A 20169-nucleotide genomic window follows, 5' to 3' on the forward strand; every position below is an offset into this window, starting at 1 on the left:
TATTTATTCTAACTACAATACTGAGTTACAAAAAGTTATCCTAAAGTCAGTTCAGACTAAAAAAAATTGGAATCTAAATCCTCTCTTTGGATAATAACTTGAAGCGCTTGGACTACGTCAAATTCAGGAGGTTTTTTTTTTTTGTTTTTTGTTTTTTTTTTTTAATTTATGACTGATTTTCAAAGCACTCACCACTGTCCTACCTCAACTTCTACTGAAGTCAATGGGACTTTTACAATTGAATTCAGTAGCAACAAGGTTAGGACAATAGTTAGCACTTTTGAAAATCCCATTCTAAAGCTACAGAAGCTAAAGTGACAAAAGAGCTAAGAATGGGAAAAAAAACTAAAATGGTTTAGAGTAACTAACTTTAGCTATCCAAAAATGCTCCTCCCTTGAAGTATCACACAAGAATAGTATAATTAAAGAAAGATATGCCTAAGAAATGTTCCTCTCACTAACAGAGAGAATTTGATTATACAGTTTTGTCTGATATCTGATCAAATTCCATGAGAGATGAACATACAGATCTACTCAGCATGAATGCATGTACAGATAAAAATCATAAAAAATATTTTAATATTTGGTTTAGGTTTTAAAGCAACTTGTGAAATATTCCACTTCTGAGAGGCGCTAATTAGTTTAAAAATACAGCACTTACCTTTTGTGCTTGTAAAGCAGCTTCTCGCTGCTGCCACCGCTTGTAAAGACCAAATAAAGGAGTGGCTCCATCCACCCATTGTATTAGGCCAGATCTCGTTCCCAGTGGTGTCACGGAATAGTGCCTAGCATGAAACCGTGGCGTCTCTTGACGATTAATTGTAGCAAACATGGTGTTCACAATTGATAAAAACTGCATGATTCTCTCATCCAGGTGTAAATCTTCTAAACCTGTATTATGAAATTTAAGAAAGTATTCTGTTTAAAATTTAGCTTCTACAACAAACTATAAAAGCTTTTTCGCCTTAGTGTAGCATTTCTGAAGTGCACGTTCCATTGTAGATTTAAAACAGCTACATATCTATCCAGGCCCAGAATGAGTTCCTAAGCAATGAGGTATTTGCTAATGGAACAGTCCATGGGCTTGGGCTGCTGTTATAACTCCATGGGAGAAGCATGCAAATGGAGTGCCGGCTCTGCAGAACACTTCCCTACCATTCACAGGAATGTGTGAAACCTCAGGCTGAGGCTCTCCCGGCTACTGCATGAGTTTTATGACAGAGTTCAGCTGATAAGGAAGATCAAAACAGGCTGCAGCTGGAATTCTGTTTTCTGTTGCAACAGCCACAAGGACCCACAGGCCTCTTCTTCTGCAGCTTATGTGAGTCAGAGAATCTTACAGCATTTGTGGAAAGAAAAACCGATGGATGATCGACACTATTACATATGGACACCTACAATGTCTCTCATCCACAGTTCAGGTATAATTTTAAGGACTGCCTGAAAGGTTTTTTGGCCAGGCTGACTATCACAATACACACTCAAGGTTCACAATACATCTTTCCAACTTTAGAGGTGCTACTCTCTAATTAAAAGAGAGTGTAAGCCTGAATAATATACATATAAAACAAGCATCTGCCCAATATTTTAGCAACTTCTCCCCCCACACACACAATCCTGAGGAAATTTCCAGGTCTTACCTTTGAAAAGGTATGGGTAGTTCTTCCCATCTGAACCCAGGAAAAGGAGTTTTTTGGGTTTGGTTTTAGTAGGCAGAATTGTGATAGTGCTCCCCACGCTTTGAATTGTAACTGTGTCTCTAGCGGACACTTCTCCAGGGAGTGCTATTTCAGTGTTCATCGTGGCAGCCAACCAAGGACTAATTTCTTCAAGGTGTAAGAGGTAACTAGCACGTTTCTGTGCTCTTTGTTGCAAACTTAGCATAACCTTTTAAAGAAATTGTTAAAAAGCTGAAGTTCAAGCTGATGTAGTGGTAAACATTTACAAAAACAAATAGATTTTCCACTTTTGGGGGGAAGGAAGGAATTGCTTTCTTAAGCCATGTATTCTTCCATTTCACTGATGTATTAATCTATATTTATAATAATTGGTGACAAAACATATCAGAGACAGTAACATTTTCACCATCTTTAACAAAAGGTTTTGGCTTAGAGATAACTGTATTTACAGTAAGGGAATGCTCTTAAAAGGGGTTAGTTCCTGTATTTATTAAGATTTGGTACTAGGTCTGTTTTGGGAACAGACAAAAAGGGCAGAGCAGAGCACTAGAGTGTTACTTGCTACCAAGAAATCTGCACGTTTCCTCACTTCTGTTTTGCAGAACAGGCTAACTTCAAGAAAACCACTTTACATATTAAATAGCATCCATCTACCAATCCTGTTCAATTACCAGGCTGGCTCTGGCCATTTAACAGTTGGACAACGTCATTTACAACCTCTCTCTCTTTAGGTATGTCTACACTTAAAACGCTGCCATGATTCAGCATAGACACTATCTACACTCACAGGAGCGATTCTGTTGCCAGTATATGCAAATCCACCTCTCTGAGAAGCAGCAGATTGGAAGAATGCTTCCATTGACCTAGTGCTGTCTAAGGAGGGGGAGGGTGGGAGGGGTTAGGCTGGTATAGCTTTGTGCTTGCCTTCACATAAAGCGCGTTAGTGGCACTGCTGCAGGGCTTTAGTGAAGATGCTACTATGCCAACCTGGAGTGCTTCTTTCATCAGCGCCGTTAATCTACCTCCCCGAGAGATGGTAGCTATGTCAACAGAAGCTCTCCTGTCGACTCAGCGCTGTCTACACATGGGGATAGTTATACTGACTTATGTTGCTCAGGCGTGTGCATTTTTCATACCCCTGAGCAACGTAGTTATACCGTAATAGGTCTGTTGTATAAATTTTTCACACCCCTAAGACACACAGCTACACCAATGTAAGATCTTAGTACAGACCAGGTTTCAGTTCTCTTTTCCAGCCTGCAAGAGCATTTTTGTTGCTACAACCTTCTAAGGCATCAGCAATAAAACAGGATAGGATATGACCAAAAAGGAGTCACAAGATATATCTTAAGACTTAGCAGGTATGAAGTGAGAGATATGTAGGTGTCAGAGGATAGTTAGTTCCCTGAAGGGGTCAGGGGCACAGTCTACCTCTTGAGGCTCCACAAAGGGGAATGAAACGGCTCAGGTTCACCTAGGAGAAGTTAACTCATGGAGGCAGTTAATTTGACAGTTTAGCACCTGGACATGATAAAAAGGTACCTCAGTTAGAGGGGGAACTCCTAAGGGAAAAGGCAGCTGCCAGAGAGGCAGGACTGCAGAGAGGATCCCAGGAAACTGGTGAGAAGCCAATGCTCCAAAAAGAGAGAAGCAGGAGAAGGTACTGGGTAAGCCTATAGAGGAAGAAAAGTAGGAGGAAGCTCAGGGAGCAGCAAGGGACTGAGAAGGATTGGTTCTGGATGTTCCAAAGAAGGGCTCTGAGCTGGAACTCAGTGGCATAAGGGGGATGAAGTGAGGTGGTGTAGCTCCCCATCCTGCCACAAAAGACAACTAACAGATAAAGGTCCCCATATTACAGTAGGTGATCAAGATGTTCTGCCAGGTCCAGAGCTGCCAGCATTGAAGATTGTCTCTACACAGTGCTGGGGATGAGATGTTTAATGAAACCATCTAAAACAACTCCAGGATGGTAGTTCATGGAACTTATTGAAGCTCCAAATGCAGGCTTCAACCAGTAGAAAAAATATCAGCCAAATGCACTGGTGGAGGGATTATAAAAAAAAGTCTCATTATTTCATAACCTCAAAGTCACACCAAAGAAACCTTCAGAAGAGAGCTGTATTTCCTACCTTGATTTAGCAGCCCAAGTCTTCCAGTACTGAGATGGCAAAGCCAGTACCTGGAGGAACTGGGAGAGACTGCAAGAATTGTGAGATTTTAGAGAAAGGCTGTCAGGTAGTAGAAAGCATGTCATGTAAAAAACTGGAGAGGCTGAGAACTGCTGTTAAAACTGACTGGAGCACTGCTGGACTTCCAAGAGAGGGAATGTGTTTGGTAGCAGATTCTGAGCTGACTAGGCTCATGGGGAAGGAGATGAGGAGAAGTTTGAAGAGATAGCATGGGAAAAAAACAGGAAAGAAATAGCTGCTTGCTCCTATCATTTTCCAGGATCCCACAGACTAGAAGGTAAGAGGTTAAAAAAGGAAAGTACTAACAATGGCTGGAAAGTTAGTAATGGACAGGGTAAAGATATAAGCTGTATTTGTGGCAGAGGCAAAATACCAGGATTTGATCACAGAGCTCTTATAAGGCCTGGAGAGGGCATAAAAAAAATGCATATGGAACATTAGCCAAAATTTCAAGGGATGAAGCCAACCTATAGTCAGATGACTCCGGAGGACAGATGCTTATTGAAGCAGTGGTAGCTCTCACATTGCTTCAGCCTGCAGTCTACTTAATCCATGAGAGGATATTTCCTTTGTCCTAACACACCTGGTTCCTAAGCATGTCATTCTGCAAACTATAATTTGAGCACCACTGCCCTAATTTGGCCCTACTATGATTTTAAACAAGTTCCCAATGTTAGCTTCCCCTCTTGAGACAAAAATATTTGCCTTGCAATGAAGATACAAAAATCTGTTCTTATTAATCTTCCCAGATTCAACCAGCTATGATCTAGCCCTAAAATAATGTGACATTCAAACTCATGAAACAGAGGAAGAAACTTTGACTGGTACATTAGTCATTCCACTAACAAGTACAAAATGAGTTTAATCATATGTAGCAGAAGAAGTTTAATCAAATGTAGCAGAAGAAGTTATCAGACTGTATATATAATTTTCTTTATTAGCACGTTGAAGATACAGTACCTCTTTAAACGGGATCCAACTGCTTCCAGGTTTAGCAGGATTAGAAGGGTTCTTAAGTTTTTCCAAAGCATTTTCAATTGCATCTCCATAGTTGTCCTGAAACCATTTTTCATGAGGAGTTTCTGCAGGAGCTGCAGTGATGCTTTGCACATGTTCCAAAGCAAATACAATGGGCTTCATTAGAGCTGTATGCTTTTCACGCATGATTGCTATCTTTTCCTCTCTATGTAGGAAGGAGAGAAAAAATAATTCGATATCAGCTTTAAAAATGAAGTATTTTAAAACAAAAGGCATATTTATTATAGGATACATCACACTGATGGTTACCCAGTTAAATAGAAAGACTAAAATTAAGATACCAATCTTTCAGGATAAATATAAAATAGAAGAAAATATGTATTTTAACACCACCAAGCAATATTTAAAAATCCAGAAGTGAGCCAAGCAGACATTAATACCAGGAAGAAAAAAAAAAAGGCTACTTATGTATGCCCGAAACACTTAACAGTATTTCTATATTATATTATAAATGTAGAAATAATTGTCAAAAAACCACCATTGTTGTTTTAAGCTCCTGTCTTCATTAAAAAAAACAGTGCAAAACAAACTTTGTGATGCCGTTCTGAAGAGGAGGCAATACACACTGGGAACTTGTCAATGGTTGATGTTTCAGAATAGGAGACAGATCAGTAGTACCAGAAATACTTATGTCTAACATTTCAAAAATGGACACACTAGTGTTGGGTACAAAATTATACCAAATAAAATGTCTTAGAATTGAAAAGACGAATTACAGAAGCGTTAGTAGTTAAATTTAAGTATATTTTGTCATCTTCAATCTTGCCTACCAGTGTCGAACTTAGAATCAAACAGATATATGATGAAGGTGATCTCATACATTAATAAGAGACAACAAACTGGACATTTCTCTCTTGACTGCTTTTAATCTTTGGTCCTCAGTTCTTTAAACTTGTGGCCCTTGAGGGTGACTATGTTAAGATGAAAATTAGTATTTGGTTACATATTGAAAATATGGTCCCCTGAGCTTTGGCTTCTAATTTTTTAAATGGAAGCCTTTGAATCAGCCCCATCACTATGGGGAATAAAAGGCACAACCTGTCACTTCTTTCTCTCCAGTCACAGGAGCAGCTCTGGTGTGCACATGGAGGGCTCTGAGCAGCTGCTGCTCCCTTCCCGGCTGCATACAGCACTGCATGTGAGGAAGCAGTAATAGTTTTGGCTTTTTTATTGTCTGCTTCCATGCTAGACTGCAGTAAATTACAGGGAGCGCAGTATTGAAGCTCATCTGATTCTGCCTGAGGCTAGACAAGTGCTTCAAAAGGCATAATGTCCCTCCTCCACACAGCCATCCAGGAAAACTCAGGAATGGAAAAAAACCCTGAAAACTGATAATCGATTAAAGCTTCCGGTACAAGCCTAACACGAGCTGTTAGCTGTCCCTCCAGAGGTGAATAGCTGAAGGATAGTGTACACCAGCCACATCCCTGACAAACCTCTACACAGCTGACGTGAGCCTGTACTGGGGCTGTGAGAAGGGAAGAAGGAGCAGGATATGAATATCTTAGCTCTACGCCCACAGGTGACTGCTCCATACTGGGGGAATCCACAGCAAAGAACGTGTTGGCGTATTTTGCTCCCCTTGTATCTTTTGTGTGGTGCAAATGGAGTGCAAAGTACGAGCTGTGGCACCCTGACCTCCGATTTAGGAGGAAAAGCATGACTGGTCAATTTAATAATTCTAGTGCGCAATGACAACCTGTCTTTTCTCACCAATTTTTACTTAGGAGTTATTCATGAAAACCTACTTCCGTAGAGTGTTGTTGTTTTGAACCCTCTTGACTTCATCTTCCAGTTGCTGAATCCGTCTGAGGACATACATGTGCTGCTGCAACAGCACTCCCAACCAAAGTTCATCCCACAGAACTGTAACTCGGCGCAGCTCTGCTACTAGCATCTGAACCTGTATAAAATAATTTAAAAATGTCCTTAAAGTTCAAGAATTTTATTTCTATTTAATAGCAGCTTGAATGTCTTTAAAGAATGACATCCTTACAGTACGATCAAAGTTACACTGAAAACTTTAACAACCCTCCACCCAAAAGAAACAGTTACTAAAACCTTTCTGTAACTGTTGTTCTTTGAAATATATTGCACATGTCCTTTCCAATGTAGGTGTGAGAGTGCCCAGAGCACATCTGCTGGAATGTTTTCCATCGGATCGGCTCCAGCACCCCTTGGTGCTACATGCTCATAGCACCAGTTTAAAGGTCCCCACTGCTCCCCGCCCCCTTTCAGGTTCTTCTTACCGATTGCTTCAAGAGAGGGAACGGCAGGCAGGTCTTGGAATGGATATGTGCAACACATCTAGAAGAACAAGAGTTATAGAAAAGTTTGCAAACATTTGTTCTTCGAGTGTTTGCACATGTCCATTCCAATGTAGGCGACTCACAAGCAGTTGCACAGGAGGTGGGCTCAGAGCTCAAGGACACACTGACTGCAATGCTGCGCGGCCGCAGTTGGCATAGTCTCTGGCTTGTTGGGTAACGGCACAGTGCGCTGAGAATGTGTGCACCGGAGGATGAGGTTGCTGCCCTGCAGATATCTTAATGAGGGACTTGAGCTAGGAAAGCAACTGAAGAGACCTGAGATCTGTGGAGTGAGCAGTCAGGTTAGGTGGAGGAGGGACTCCCACAAAGTCGTAACATGCCCAGATACATGAAGTAATCCAAGATAAAATCCTCTAGGCAGAGATGGGGAGCCTCTTCATTCTCTCAGCTATCTCCGTGAACAGTTGATCTGCGAATGGTTTGGTCCTTTTACTATACAATGCCAGGGCCATCTAACATCCAAGAAGTGCAGATGCTGTTCTTCCCCATCTGCATACAGCTTAGGGTAGAATATTGTTAGAAAAACTGCTGGGCTACAATGGAATTGTGAAACCAATTTTGAGAGGAACTTTAGATGCAGGCACAGCTGTATTTTCTCTCTGAAGATCATCATATATGGGGGTTCCAATGTGAGGCCTCAGATCTCTGAAACTCTTCTGGCTGAAGTGAGAGCCACTTTCCAGGAGAGGTGCAACAGCGAGCATGTTGCTAGCGGCTTGAAGGGCGGGCCTGTCACCTTTGGCAGGACAAGGTTTAGGTCCCAAGGAGATATCGGTTTCCCCTCCAGGCCTTTGAGAAAACAGATTACCATTCTGTGTGAAAAGACCAATTCATTGTCAACTTTAAGATAGAAGATGAAGTGGCCATTTCTTATTTCAAGACAGAAGGACTCCAAAAGAAGTTGCAATGAGGACTGTATAGGTGGAACCCTGCATTGGGAAGACCAGATGGAGAATCGTTTTCATTTTGCCAGGGTGGAAGATTTTCTGCTGCCTAGTAGTAATCTATGAACCTGCTCTGAGCAAGCTTGCTCTTCAGGATTCAGCCATGAAGATTCCAGGCCATCAGATGAAGAGCACTGAGGTTCAGGTGGAGCAGCTGACAGTGGTCCAGGGTGATCAAGTCCAGGTGCAGTGGAGCCAGACCAGGGGCTCCACCAAAAGGCTTAAGAGGATGGTGAACCAGTGCTATCTGAGCCATGCCAGGGCTATAAGGCTGACCTGTGATCAGTCCTGCTTGATCTTTGACAGAACCTTGTGAATTAATGGAAGGAGGGGGAGGGAGAGTTAATACAGGTAGGTTGTCCATACCAACAGGAAGACACCAATAAGAGACCCAAGGCTGTGGCCCCTCAGGGAGCAAAACTGATGGCATTTCCTGTTGTCACAAGTAGAGAACAGGTCTAGAAAGGTAGTCCTCCACCTCTGGGGGATGTCCCTTGCCATGTCTGGACGAAGGGACCACTCGTGGTGAGTGGAGGAGGACTTACTGAGGTGATCTGTGAACTGGTTCTGTGTACCTGGCAGGTAAGATGCTTAGGTAGATTGAGTGTGTAATGCAGAACTCCCGCAGTCAGATTTTCTCCTGGCACAGAGAGGAAGAAAGCACTCTGCCCTGCCCGTTGATGCAGTGGTGGCGATTTAGTGGGTCAAGTGAAGATGCAATTAGTTGACTTGCCACAGGAAGAGCAAGGCTTAAAGTCCGGTGATAGAGGCATACCCCGGCACTGGGGAGCGGACAAGCCTTTCCAACTAAGTACAGAGGCATCAAAAACACACAAACTACTTAAAGTACCACCACCACCACAACCACACTAGCTAAACTACAAGAACCAAGAACCACTGGAAGACATTGCCTGAGCAAACAGGGAAGTTCCAGCATCTGTCATGGGTGGTAAGAAAGAACTAAAGGGATGTGGGCTCAGCAGGGCTTCATACCAGCACTATGAGCATGCGGCACCAGGGGACGCTGGAGCGGACCTGACAGATACCACTAAGGGAAAAAATTCTGGCAACTGTGCTCAGGGCGTGCACACATCTACATTGGAATGGACACGTACAAGCACTCAAAGAAGCATACATAATTTCACAGACTGTATGTCTGGTTACAAGTCAGCCTGAATAAATTACAAAAAAACAATTTATTGTACCTGCAACACCATGGTTGGATTTGCAGTAGACAGTTTTTCTACAATTTTGCTGTAGCAGTCCTGCATCATTGCTTGGTCTTCATTTAATCCATTTTTTGGTTCATCCTTATTACTTTCTTGAGAAGCTGGGGGACTTCCTCCTTCACATTCACTACCTAATAGTTCTTCACCTTGAATGTTACCTAGCAAAGTGGGGATTGCAGAGGGCAACTTGTTCCCTACATTAGAAAAAGTGCATTGAGTAATATACATATTGCAGCAGCATCCCAAGGCCAAATTTTGAATCTGGGGCCCATTAAGCTAGGTACTACACAAACATATAGAAGTATAAAAGGCTTAGCTATAGTATATGAAATCATAATGAAAAAATTATGCTGTGCCAAAAGGGTCTCCATACAAGGTACTAGAATTTTAGACAGTTCACAGGTGTAGTCCATAATACTTCATGCCTTAAGGAGTGTTATATCAAAGGATATTACCGAAGTGATGAGACTAATCAGAACAATTTTACTGTAACGGCATTTGACTGTATAAACACTAAAAAGTTCAAACATACTGCAGTCTAGCTAGCAGCACATATACATAGATTTGCTGTATTTCTCAGCCAATTGTTTAAACTGGACCTTCTGAACATTATTTCATTTTGCATTTACCAACTACAATTACTTATTGGCATTAAGTAATAACCCCAACAACAACAAAAAGAATCCTTCCATACCTGAAGACTGGGATTCACTGCTAAGTGAAATGGTACCCACTATTGCAGGATACAATATAAGATGAGGAGAATCTTGAGCTACTCGACACAGTAAATTACAAATACTTTGACGGACATATACTTCAGGGTGGTTCAGGCGGGAGAAGAGCTGAGGAATAATACCTTTACAAAAAGGAACAGAAAAAGGGGCTACATTGATTTTTGTACACTGAAGCCACAGAAAGATATTTTCCGTGGTGTGTAATTTTTATACCAAGAAACTGAAAAGTCACATTCTCCTCTTCTTTAAACCACAGCAAGATCTCTATTTCTTAATTGTACGGGTACTAGATTATTTCACTACCACCACCACCACTACTATTCAAGAGCAGAGTCAATTATATTTAGTATATAAATCTTACAATAGAGCACTAGGAATTGAGTTCTGCACATTGGGCCTGTTAGTGTCATATAGTTTTTAGGGATTGCATCACTAGAAGCTCCAAAAACAAACGTGTTTTGTGACAGTGTAGAAAGTGGAATAAGAAGAGACCCATTTCCACTCAGCATCACTCTTTTATGGTCAGGTCACTGCATCTTGCTGACTAATCCTAGCACTTGAAAGAAGTGGTAGGAATTCACCCATTCCTGGAAGGGCTGCCACTGTCCAGCAGTTACCACTGTAATTTAGGGATATTCAGTGAATCCCTCTGGCCCAGCTGGGAAGGGGTCATTCACCTTCTTACAAGAAACTTAAAATAGTCTTTCAAATTTGAATGCAGGTTAGTCTTTGCAAAAGTCTTGGGAAATACCAAAAACTTTTTAGAAGTTAAGTTGTGTTAGATGAAGAGTACACAACAATCTGCTTATTAGGTGAGGGACAGACTATTGTGTATAAAAATGTTATAAATTTAGGGTTTATAAGGGTTGAAAGACAAAGGTTTGTAAAGGCAAGTTTCATAAGAAGTTTTCTGTTTATTTATATTTAGTAAAAAAGTTTGTCAAAATTCAGTTTAATAATTCAGCTAAAACGACCTTACCTCTCCATGGAGCAGTAGGGGTTGTTTCTAGTCCCTGCTCTAGATATTGTCTAAGTTCTCCAGCATGTTTCACAAGTAATCTCAACAATCTCAAGGTTGCCATCACAATAACGTCATCAGTGCTTTGTTCAGAAGTGTTTCTTAAAAGTAGTCTGGGATCATCTTCATCAAGAGGAACCTACATATTATACAAAGAAATAGCACTCTTAACTGACCATACTATTTTTGTCATGAGTCTTGAGCTTTAAAAATGTTTAGGAACTAGCTTTCATCACCACAGCAGAAAGTAATGCATACCTGACCAGCATTGAGTTTAAGGAAGGTAAAATATGCACTGCAGGACAGTTTATAGAGACTGAAGATTCTGTCTACTACTTTTCTCCACACTTTAATTAACCCCTCTGTTGCATTTTCATCAAGATCTGAAAGCCAGGGGCAACTAGTCAACAATTGACGCCATATAACATCCACCATGTCATCTTCTTCATTGTCTTCATTTTCTGTGATCTGTAGGGTCATGTCTTCATCCTAAACTCAGATTATGCAAGAATATTAACAGGAAAGAATGAGAAAAGTTTTGAACAAGACCACAAAACTTTTCCACAACGTATATTAAATTGCTGATCCTGGAAAGGGTAGCCAGGAATTTGAAATATGTACACACAGTTTTCAGTTGCCTCATTCCATAATATAGCTATAATCTCCCAGAGCAGACATAATGCCATACACATGTAATCACTAACATACCTTATTCCTTTGGGAATTTCTGCATTTTTTATGCAGTATGCTATTTTGGAAGAAGAAGTTTGATTGTATAGTCCGCTACACAATCAGGGAGGAAAGCTAAAGTGGCAAGCTGAATGAACTGGAATATTTTTCAAGAATGCAAGTTTCCACTTACCTGAATTCCAGCTGGACGACATACTGCCTGTCCAAGAATGCCATAGATTTTCTCTCTGTCTTCCTCTGAAATGTTGTCAGGAAGCAAGCTTTGAACCTCAGATTTCTCTTTTGGCAGAAGACGGACACCTCCCTGACTGTAACATTTAATAAGTCATCAACCCCAAAACCACAATTAATGTAAATATTTAAAGAGCTACACCTCTATCCTGAAATAACATGACTTCTGATATAACACAGTAAAGCAGCGGCTCCCGGGGGGCGGGGCTCCGCGCTCCGGCGGATCAAAGCAAGTTTGATACCATGCGGCTTCACCTATAACTCGGTAAGACTTTTTGGCTCCCAAGGACGGCGTTATATCGAGGTAGAGGTGTACTTACCCTTTTTAATACTGTATATTTAAGGCTTCATCTCAAGGTGAATTCACCCCTACTCGGAGGGCCAGCAATCAAAACAGAACACAAGTGGTACATCCGTCTTGTTTTGGCTCTCTGCACCACACAGGGGTGAATTACACTTATTGAGAGCTAAGATATACTCAACAAATGTGAAATTAATACTTTTTTTTTTAATAAAGATAATAGATTTACCTGGCATTATCAACTACTTTTCGGCCCCATCTGTAAGCCCAACTAGCCAGTGCTGCCCATGACTTGGCTACTTCAGGTGCCTGTACTGAAGACAGATGATACAGCTGCCCCAAAATGAAGTCAGGTTCTCCAACGCCAATATTTACTGTGGTGGTGGAAATAGAGCAACAACGGTTTACACACAAAAACAACACATCTGAGTCACATTTATGAGAATACTGATCTCCAAAATACCAGTATACTGTGCTTCAGAGACTGAGACTTCTATATATCACTTTAAAGAGAGTAGAGATACAGGAAGGGTAAAGAGAAGAGAATATAGATTCAAGTCAGGTAGACAGCATGTGCTGAACAGAGGCCTAAATTAGATAGGAAGCCCAGATTCAAACAAAGAAAAATTTAATTGTGACACTTGGAGAAGTCTCCTAAAAACAACCAACTTTACTAACTGCAAAACACATCACAGTTGTAAGAGAAATAAAAGTTGTTTAGAAAGAAGATCAGTTACCCCTCGAGGAAAAAAAACAAAACCTTATAATTATTTTTAAAATTTATTAAAGATATTCAAATATAGATCTTTTATATTCACAGTGTGGGTGCTAGATCTTAAGTGAGAGTTTAAAGTTATCACAAAAGCATAACAAAGCATAGTGCTGCCTGTAGAGAATTCATTCCAAGTTCCTGTATTTCCCATTAGTATTTAAATTCTACAACACACCAAAATATGAATTTTATGTAAAATCTTAAGTCTGAAAAACCTTTTTTTTTTTTAAAATAGCAAAGCAGTTGTACCACATTAAACTTTACCAGTGCAACTGGCTCCACCCCTTCTTGGAACCATCACATCTGAGTAACCATATAGTCCGGCAAAGCATAAACTAGAAGAAGGAAATTTTACCTGTAGATTCACTTTCAATCCTAGGATATTCTTCTTCTATTGTATTAACAGCCGGCAGGTCAATCAAAGTATATATGTTTTTAGACAATGTAGAAAGGCCAGTGAGATTCTGTTGCTGTCGTGCTCTGTATACTTGCTTTAGTTGTCCTGAAATCTCTTTCCATTCAGCTTGAATCCATTTAGCCAGTGTAAGAATAGACTTAGCTACTGCATATTCAGCTTTGGCAGATTTGCAGAAGGATATGGCACAAGAACTCAGCATTTCCATAGCATGTGTTGACTGACCTATATATCAAGACACACAGTACATTTTTACTAGAGATGTTAGTTTTATTCAAAGCACTTCCCTGTAATCTCAACTTCCGCAAATTTCAGATGCAGCTTTAACAAATTATGAACAGAAATGAGAGAATGCCTTTTTCTATCTGCTGATGTTACTGGGGTATTATAAGAGTCTATACTATAGGACCAAATATTTGTGAGAGTTAAACTTATAATATAGAAACAATTATATACTCTCAGCAATTTGTAATAAAGAGAGTTTCTCCTCCTTCAAATCTAAACAACTGAAGAGAAAAGCCATTTTAAAATACTCAAACTGAGACATTAGTTACTGGGATAAAAGCAATTTCTAGCTTTACTGAACCATTATGATTTCTTGGAAAAAACAACCTGGCAAGTACCACCATAAGCCATAGTATCTGTGTGAGGTTATCAAACACTAACCAGCTGTGTATAACAATTTTGTTTTCTCAATATCAAGTTCAGGACTCCATTTTTCATCTATTTGACCTGGTGCTGACAATTTTTTGAAGTGCTGAACTAAATCTTGAGCAGTAGTGGTTTTTCCCAGCTGAACTTCACTGCATTGAGCAAGCAATCGTGTGGCCAGGGCCACATTCCCCCGTTTTCTAGCAAATTTTGCTGCCGTTAGACCCAGTTCCATTAGATGACTTCTAACAGAGACAGTTTGTTCTGAAAAAGAAAGCAAATTTTTGTTAACAAAACCTTGTTTTACAGCAATAATTGCATTTGGAACACACAGTAGATGATTCCTCACCATACTAGCGACATACAGAATGCAATTACAACAGAGGAAAAAAACTGCACTCACTCTTGGTCTTTTCTTAGTCCATATAAATTCTAACATTCGCTGTATGACTGCTAGAGTTTTATCTGGAATGATTATAAAAAGATTTTGAAGCAAGAAAGATTTCCTGGGCAACAATATTAATAGCTAGCATTACAGATTTACAACTGCACATAAAAACCACTATAATTTATTTCAAGCCTCATGTTTCCTGACATCATGGATTTCTTTAGATACTAATTTTAAGGAAATGTTCATATTAGATACTATTACATCATTAGCACATAAAGCTATTTTCCGAGGTGTTGTCGTTCTTACTGTGATAAATTTGTTATTCTTTATCCTCTGTATGGAAATGTAAAAAGTAAAGGAAACAATGGACATCCTTGCCTAGCTCCCCCGTGTAATTCAAACAGGGGAGTTTTAACTCTAAAAGGGACAGCTGCCAGTATAAAATGCAGTTATCCATTTAAGGAATTGGGGGTCAATGTCAATATGATAGGACCAGATAGACAGAAAGTTCCACTCTATTCTATCAAAAGTTTTCTCTGTATCAAATTCTAACAAAAAGAAATGGACCTCTTTTGGATTTGGCACTATGTTGTAAAGCTGTGAAAACTTCCTAAATAAGTATTGTAAAAAACTGGTATGCTGACTTAGTCTGTATACTACTTGCTTTCTCTTCAAAGAGATGAGAGCTGCTCAAATATTTCTAATTGGTTTGCCAGAACCCACATTTGTACAGAGCTTCAGATCATGCTAAACCTTCATTATTCTCCCAGGAACCCTTTTTTTTTTCCCCCTTTAAATGATCATTAAGTGGGAGTTTTCTTTTCTGAAGATAGAAGAATGACTTAAGGGTTTTTAGATTCTTGACAAAGGTCCAAATTCATTATTGTGTGATTTTACTGATACGTTTTTAAATCAGAGGACAGATAAAATCCAGAGTATTAGATGGGTGATTCACAGCAAAAACAAAAAAAAATATCACTGACAACTAGTGAAGAGTCTATTAGGTCAAGTGACATATGAGATAGCTTTGGAGCAGAAGGCTGTGGGCTCTCACTCTTCTAATATGAACGCAATTTTACAGATGGCTGATGTCAGAGGCCACAAAACTAATTACGTAAGCAAAGCAATATTTTTGCAATTTGTTCACTTTTTTCCATTTTAAGAGTCTGTTAGATAATATAAAAGTAAAAAAACCTGTTTGGAGCCAGTTCTAAAAACATTAATCACTCTTCCATAGTATGCTCTCGTCTCATGTAGCTAGTTTTAATTCCAGTTTGATGTTTAAAATTTGAGACTCATGGATAACCAAAAGAAGAAGAAAAGTAGGGCGGAGATTTTACCCGTACCCAGCTTCTTTGCACACCGCAAGCATACTGCATACTTGAATTACTGTAAAGGAGCTTGTTTTTGAAAACACACTAATGACAGTACAAGATATGTCTAAGAATACAATGGACGTGTTTAAAAATTTGAGGATGAGCGAATTGCATTATAGCAATGTTTTCTAAATATTTTATAACATACATAAGCATTTACTAAATAAAACATGTTTATTTCATATTTCTGAACAAATTATTTGAACTATGAAAATGCAGGTGCTTCTACCAAAACAAAGATCTAAGTTACTAATTCTGTATAGACACTTCAGAACGCTAAAAGTAAAATTTAGATACCTTTAAGTTTTTCCAGCAATTGATTCTGGTACACAGTATATCTTAGGGCATGCATCCATGGTCTTACATCATGCTGTTTGCACGATCGTAAAGCATCACTAAAAAGAGGAATAAGACAATCCTGCGGAAGGCATAAAAAATGTCATGTTTGTCATGGAATAATGTAGAGCCTGTAGTTTTCAATACCTAAAGAATATTTCAGAGTGGAGTAAGCTGTAGTTTACTAATTTAAGTTTATATAGAAATATTTTTGGTGTTACTTTGCATTAGTTGGACTGTTTGAGAAGGAATGTTACTGCATGAGGGAAGTGTCTAAAGTAAGGTCTGAAGAGTCCTGCAATGAAGCCCTTTTTACTGTGGGATTACAAAGGTGCAGATTGAAGTGGTGTTAAGTAGTCAAAAATTTTACCAATAGAACAAAAAAAATTTTTTTCAAGTGCAACTATGTTAGGAAATTCAACATGTTCTCAAGTTAGTTTGAATAAGAATGAGCCCATCTGTGCAACAGTGGTCGTGCAATAACAGTTCAGTAGAAAGATGTTACCTGATGCATGTATTAACAAATGACCTTATTAATATTATTTTAAAAATCTACACACAAAAAAATACCTCTGATGAAAGCCTGCTTGATACTGTATTTTCCAACGCAGATGAACAATATAACTGCAGAGTGCTCAACACTGGCAATGACTGACACACAGTCAGCGTGGAAAGTCTTAAAGGTCCAACGGCTATTCGTGACGTCTGCTTCAGGTATTTTACAATATTTCTGAAATAAAGATTTAGTGTTAGAAACTAGAACAGTCCATTCCCTTGGCTACTAATTGTCCTTGTCTTTTTAATTAATATATATTAATATTAACAAAAAATTATCAACAGGCAACAGGCAGCAAAATTCAGCCTCTTCACATGGAAGAAAGGATCAAGTCTTGCATAACCTATAATTTATCATGCACAGTAGAGTCCACAGATTGTTACAAAGCATTGTTTACTGACAACAGGCTAGGTGAACAATGCATTAGATCTCTAAAATTAAAATCCCTCCTTATTCTTTCTCGTAGCAGTTTATACTCCTAATCCATGAAACACAACTTCATGTACTCTCTGAAAAGCGGCCAAACAAAAGCTTGATACTTAAATACAAGGAAGACTACAGTTTCTAGAAAGTGGTATTTAACAGGTTACAACTTCTCACACACACAAGTTATACAAGGTCACTGTATTCACTCAAAGGTTCTTTAAACTTACTCAGTTATCAATTGCCACTTTTGTTCCTGTTCTGTGTGGTTTATAGCTGTTGCCAGACATACTGAACTTCTCAACAACTGTACTTCAATTGCTTTCTGAAATTCTCTTGGATCAGGACTTAGCATATTAGGAAGCAGCTTCTTCATGTCTTCAAAGATTATACATAATTCACAAATGGTTAAAAATTACCAACCATTACCATAATTCTTGCAATAAAAGTTTTGAAAGGAAGTAAGTTTGTGATAAGAATTGCAGAACAAATTATTGATAATTAATGAGAAAATTACATTTCCAAGTGCAACTTCTTGTCTCAAAAAACACACATCCCAAAAAAACCAAACCAAACCAATAATAATAATAAAAAAATACAACCTACAATAGCATTTAGGATTACGATTGCCAATTATTTCTCAACTTGGTAAATAAAGTTACTCTGGAATCTGTATCCAAAAAGTCTCCAAGTATCATTTCTATACCGATATGGTACAGTATTTTAAGCTTATAATAAGAAGTGTTTAGGAATTACTTTGTTTATTATGAATTTTGATTTTATTTTTACCTATTTTTTCTTTGGATCCTCCAGTAAGTAGGTTGATGTTTTCTCCAGGTAGCAGTTCTAGCTGTCCTGTACAGTCAGTAAGTTCTCCACATTCAAAGCTGCTTAAAGATCTGCAATTCAATTTTTATAGTTTTATTTCCATACTTCTACTTCACCTTAGTTGGTGAATACCCTACAACTTAACAGCAATGAAAAGCCAGAAGGAGTACTACTAATAAACCAATTGTCTTTTAACATGTTTCTTCCATGTAGCCTTACAATATGTCTACATTTCGAGCAGGGGGTGTGATTCCCAGCTTGAAGAGATATTCACGCTAGCTCTGACTAGCTATATTCTATTGTTAACATGCTGGCTCACAGCAGCACAAGCATCAGGAAGGGCAAGCCACCCAGAATGTGTGTCAGAAACATCAGACAGGCAATCAGAGCAGCTAGCCCACTTGCGCTGCTGCAACTACATTCCATTTTTAGCATGCTTGCTCAGTCGAAGCTGCTGTAGGTCTCCTCCAGCTGTGCATTATGCCATCAGCTTCAAGTGCAGACATACCTTTATTCAAAGCCCTGAGGATTTTACACAGCACTTTAGAAGGTGGAATTCAGAGCACATTCACATAACTTTAAAACAAAGTTTTCCATCTTAATATACAACCATATTTTGTAAAATGAAGGTAACGTAGCAGAAAACACTTAATTCAATTGCTGACAGTCATGACAATTTAAAAAGCTATCAGACTATCAAAATCAAAGAATAAACATTTTAAAGTTTCATATTTATAGAAAATCATCAATTAGTCCACACACCTAGTGCTCTTCCACTAGGTGTAGGGATGAAGGAAGAAAAAGAGTAAGTACTGGCAAATTAAAATACAATCCTTTCAGGGGAATAAAATTAAAAAGAGCTTTCCTTTATGTCCAAGGGCTGGGGAAATCCTGGTTCCATACAGGTCAATGAGAGTTTTACCATTGACATGTACAGGGCCAATAAAGAGGCCCCGACATTTTTTGAAATTGAACTGCTTGGTGCACATGGCAAGAAACACAGGGCTTGTCTACACAGGAAAACACAGAAAAAATAATCCAAACTAAATTTTAAAGGGGATTAGTTAAACTGCATTAAACTCCTACATGAACCTTCTTATTCAGAATTAAAGTGAATTAAGGCCACTTTAATTCTCAACAGTAGCATCCACAAAGGTGTTTAAACTTGATTTAACTAATCCACTTTAAATTTACACCTTCAGTTAATTTTCTTGAGTGTTCTTCCAGAGACAAGCTCCTAGAACAATGGCTCTCAGCCTATTTACCATTATGGGCCACAATGTGTTACATGGGCCACATCCAAAACTACCTGTATATGGCCCTGAGGATGTCACATGGGTTGCAGCTGTGTCTTGATTGGGCTGCAAGTGGCCCATGAGCCACAGGTTGAGAACCACTGCCCTAGAGTCTTGTGTAGGGCCTAGTTTACACAGGAGTACGCTGATAGCCTGCAACAGCCAAAATCTAACTCCTCACCCAACCCTTCTACCCTGTTGACAGCATATCAGTTGAACATTTCAGGAGATTAGACTCTTCTAGAACAGTATCAGTCAGCCAATTGAGATAAGACATTGAAGACTGAGCCAACAAGCCCCTTAACAGAGAATGTTATGATTCAAATGTTCAAGTGTTCTGTTACCATCTGCCGGCAGAAAGGAAATATGAAGTGTCTGGACAGACAAAGAAGAAAAAAATCCATGTTCACTATGAAAATGTTTATATTCACATTACTACTGCAGATTTGTTTGATTAAAAATTTCTCTCTAAATACAGAGTTTCTCCCTTTTGCTTGATTCTGCAGTGAAGTCATAATCTTAAATGGGTATAGAGCAACCCTAAAAAGCTTTTTAGAGGGTATACAAATTTGGTGCCTAAAAACGTGGAAAAATATGTAGATTTGACAGACTATCTGGATAAAACTATACCTGCCCCACACAACTCAAAATGATCAAATCTCTGTACCTGCAAATAAACTATTTGTGGATGCCTAACATTGAAAATCTCTGCCTGTACAGACAAATGTATCTAAAAAGGATAA

At 39.0% G+C, this 20169-nt stretch overlaps 1 protein-coding gene across 3 annotated transcripts in view; it reads right to left on the bottom strand.

The window, feature by feature from the left end:
* The window catches only part of SMG1 (SMG1 nonsense mediated mRNA decay associated PI3K related kinase), a 115983-nt gene that overhangs the window by 21406 nt on the left and 74408 nt on the right, over window positions 1-20169 (bottom strand). For all 3 annotated transcript variants that reach the window (XM_030578576.1, XM_030578577.1, XM_030578578.1), the window contains 16 exons: window positions 18093-18202; window positions 17534-17681; window positions 16895-17054; window positions 16286-16406; window positions 14237-14485; window positions 13511-13795; window positions 12613-12757; window positions 12024-12159; window positions 11420-11650; window positions 11123-11300; window positions 10104-10265; window positions 9386-9603; window positions 6655-6809; window positions 4829-5051; window positions 1641-1887; window positions 662-891 (listed from right to left, as the gene is read on the bottom strand). In XM_030578576.1, coding sequence (XP_030434436.1) covers window positions 662-891; window positions 1641-1887; window positions 4829-5051; window positions 6655-6809; window positions 9386-9603; window positions 10104-10265; window positions 11123-11300; window positions 11420-11650; window positions 12024-12159; window positions 12613-12757; window positions 13511-13795; window positions 14237-14485; window positions 16286-16406; window positions 16895-17054; window positions 17534-17681; window positions 18093-18202 — 2998 coding nt within the window. The remainder of the gene's footprint in view (window positions 1-661; window positions 892-1640; window positions 1888-4828; window positions 5052-6654; window positions 6810-9385; window positions 9604-10103; window positions 10266-11122; window positions 11301-11419; window positions 11651-12023; window positions 12160-12612; window positions 12758-13510; window positions 13796-14236; window positions 14486-16285; window positions 16407-16894; window positions 17055-17533; window positions 17682-18092; window positions 18203-20169) is intronic.

Source organism: Gopherus evgoodei, chromosome 10 (assembly GCF_007399415.2).
Source record: "Gopherus evgoodei ecotype Sinaloan lineage chromosome 10, rGopEvg1_v1.p, whole genome shotgun sequence".
Classification (NCBI taxonomy): Eukaryota; Metazoa; Chordata; order Testudines; family Testudinidae; genus Gopherus; species Gopherus evgoodei.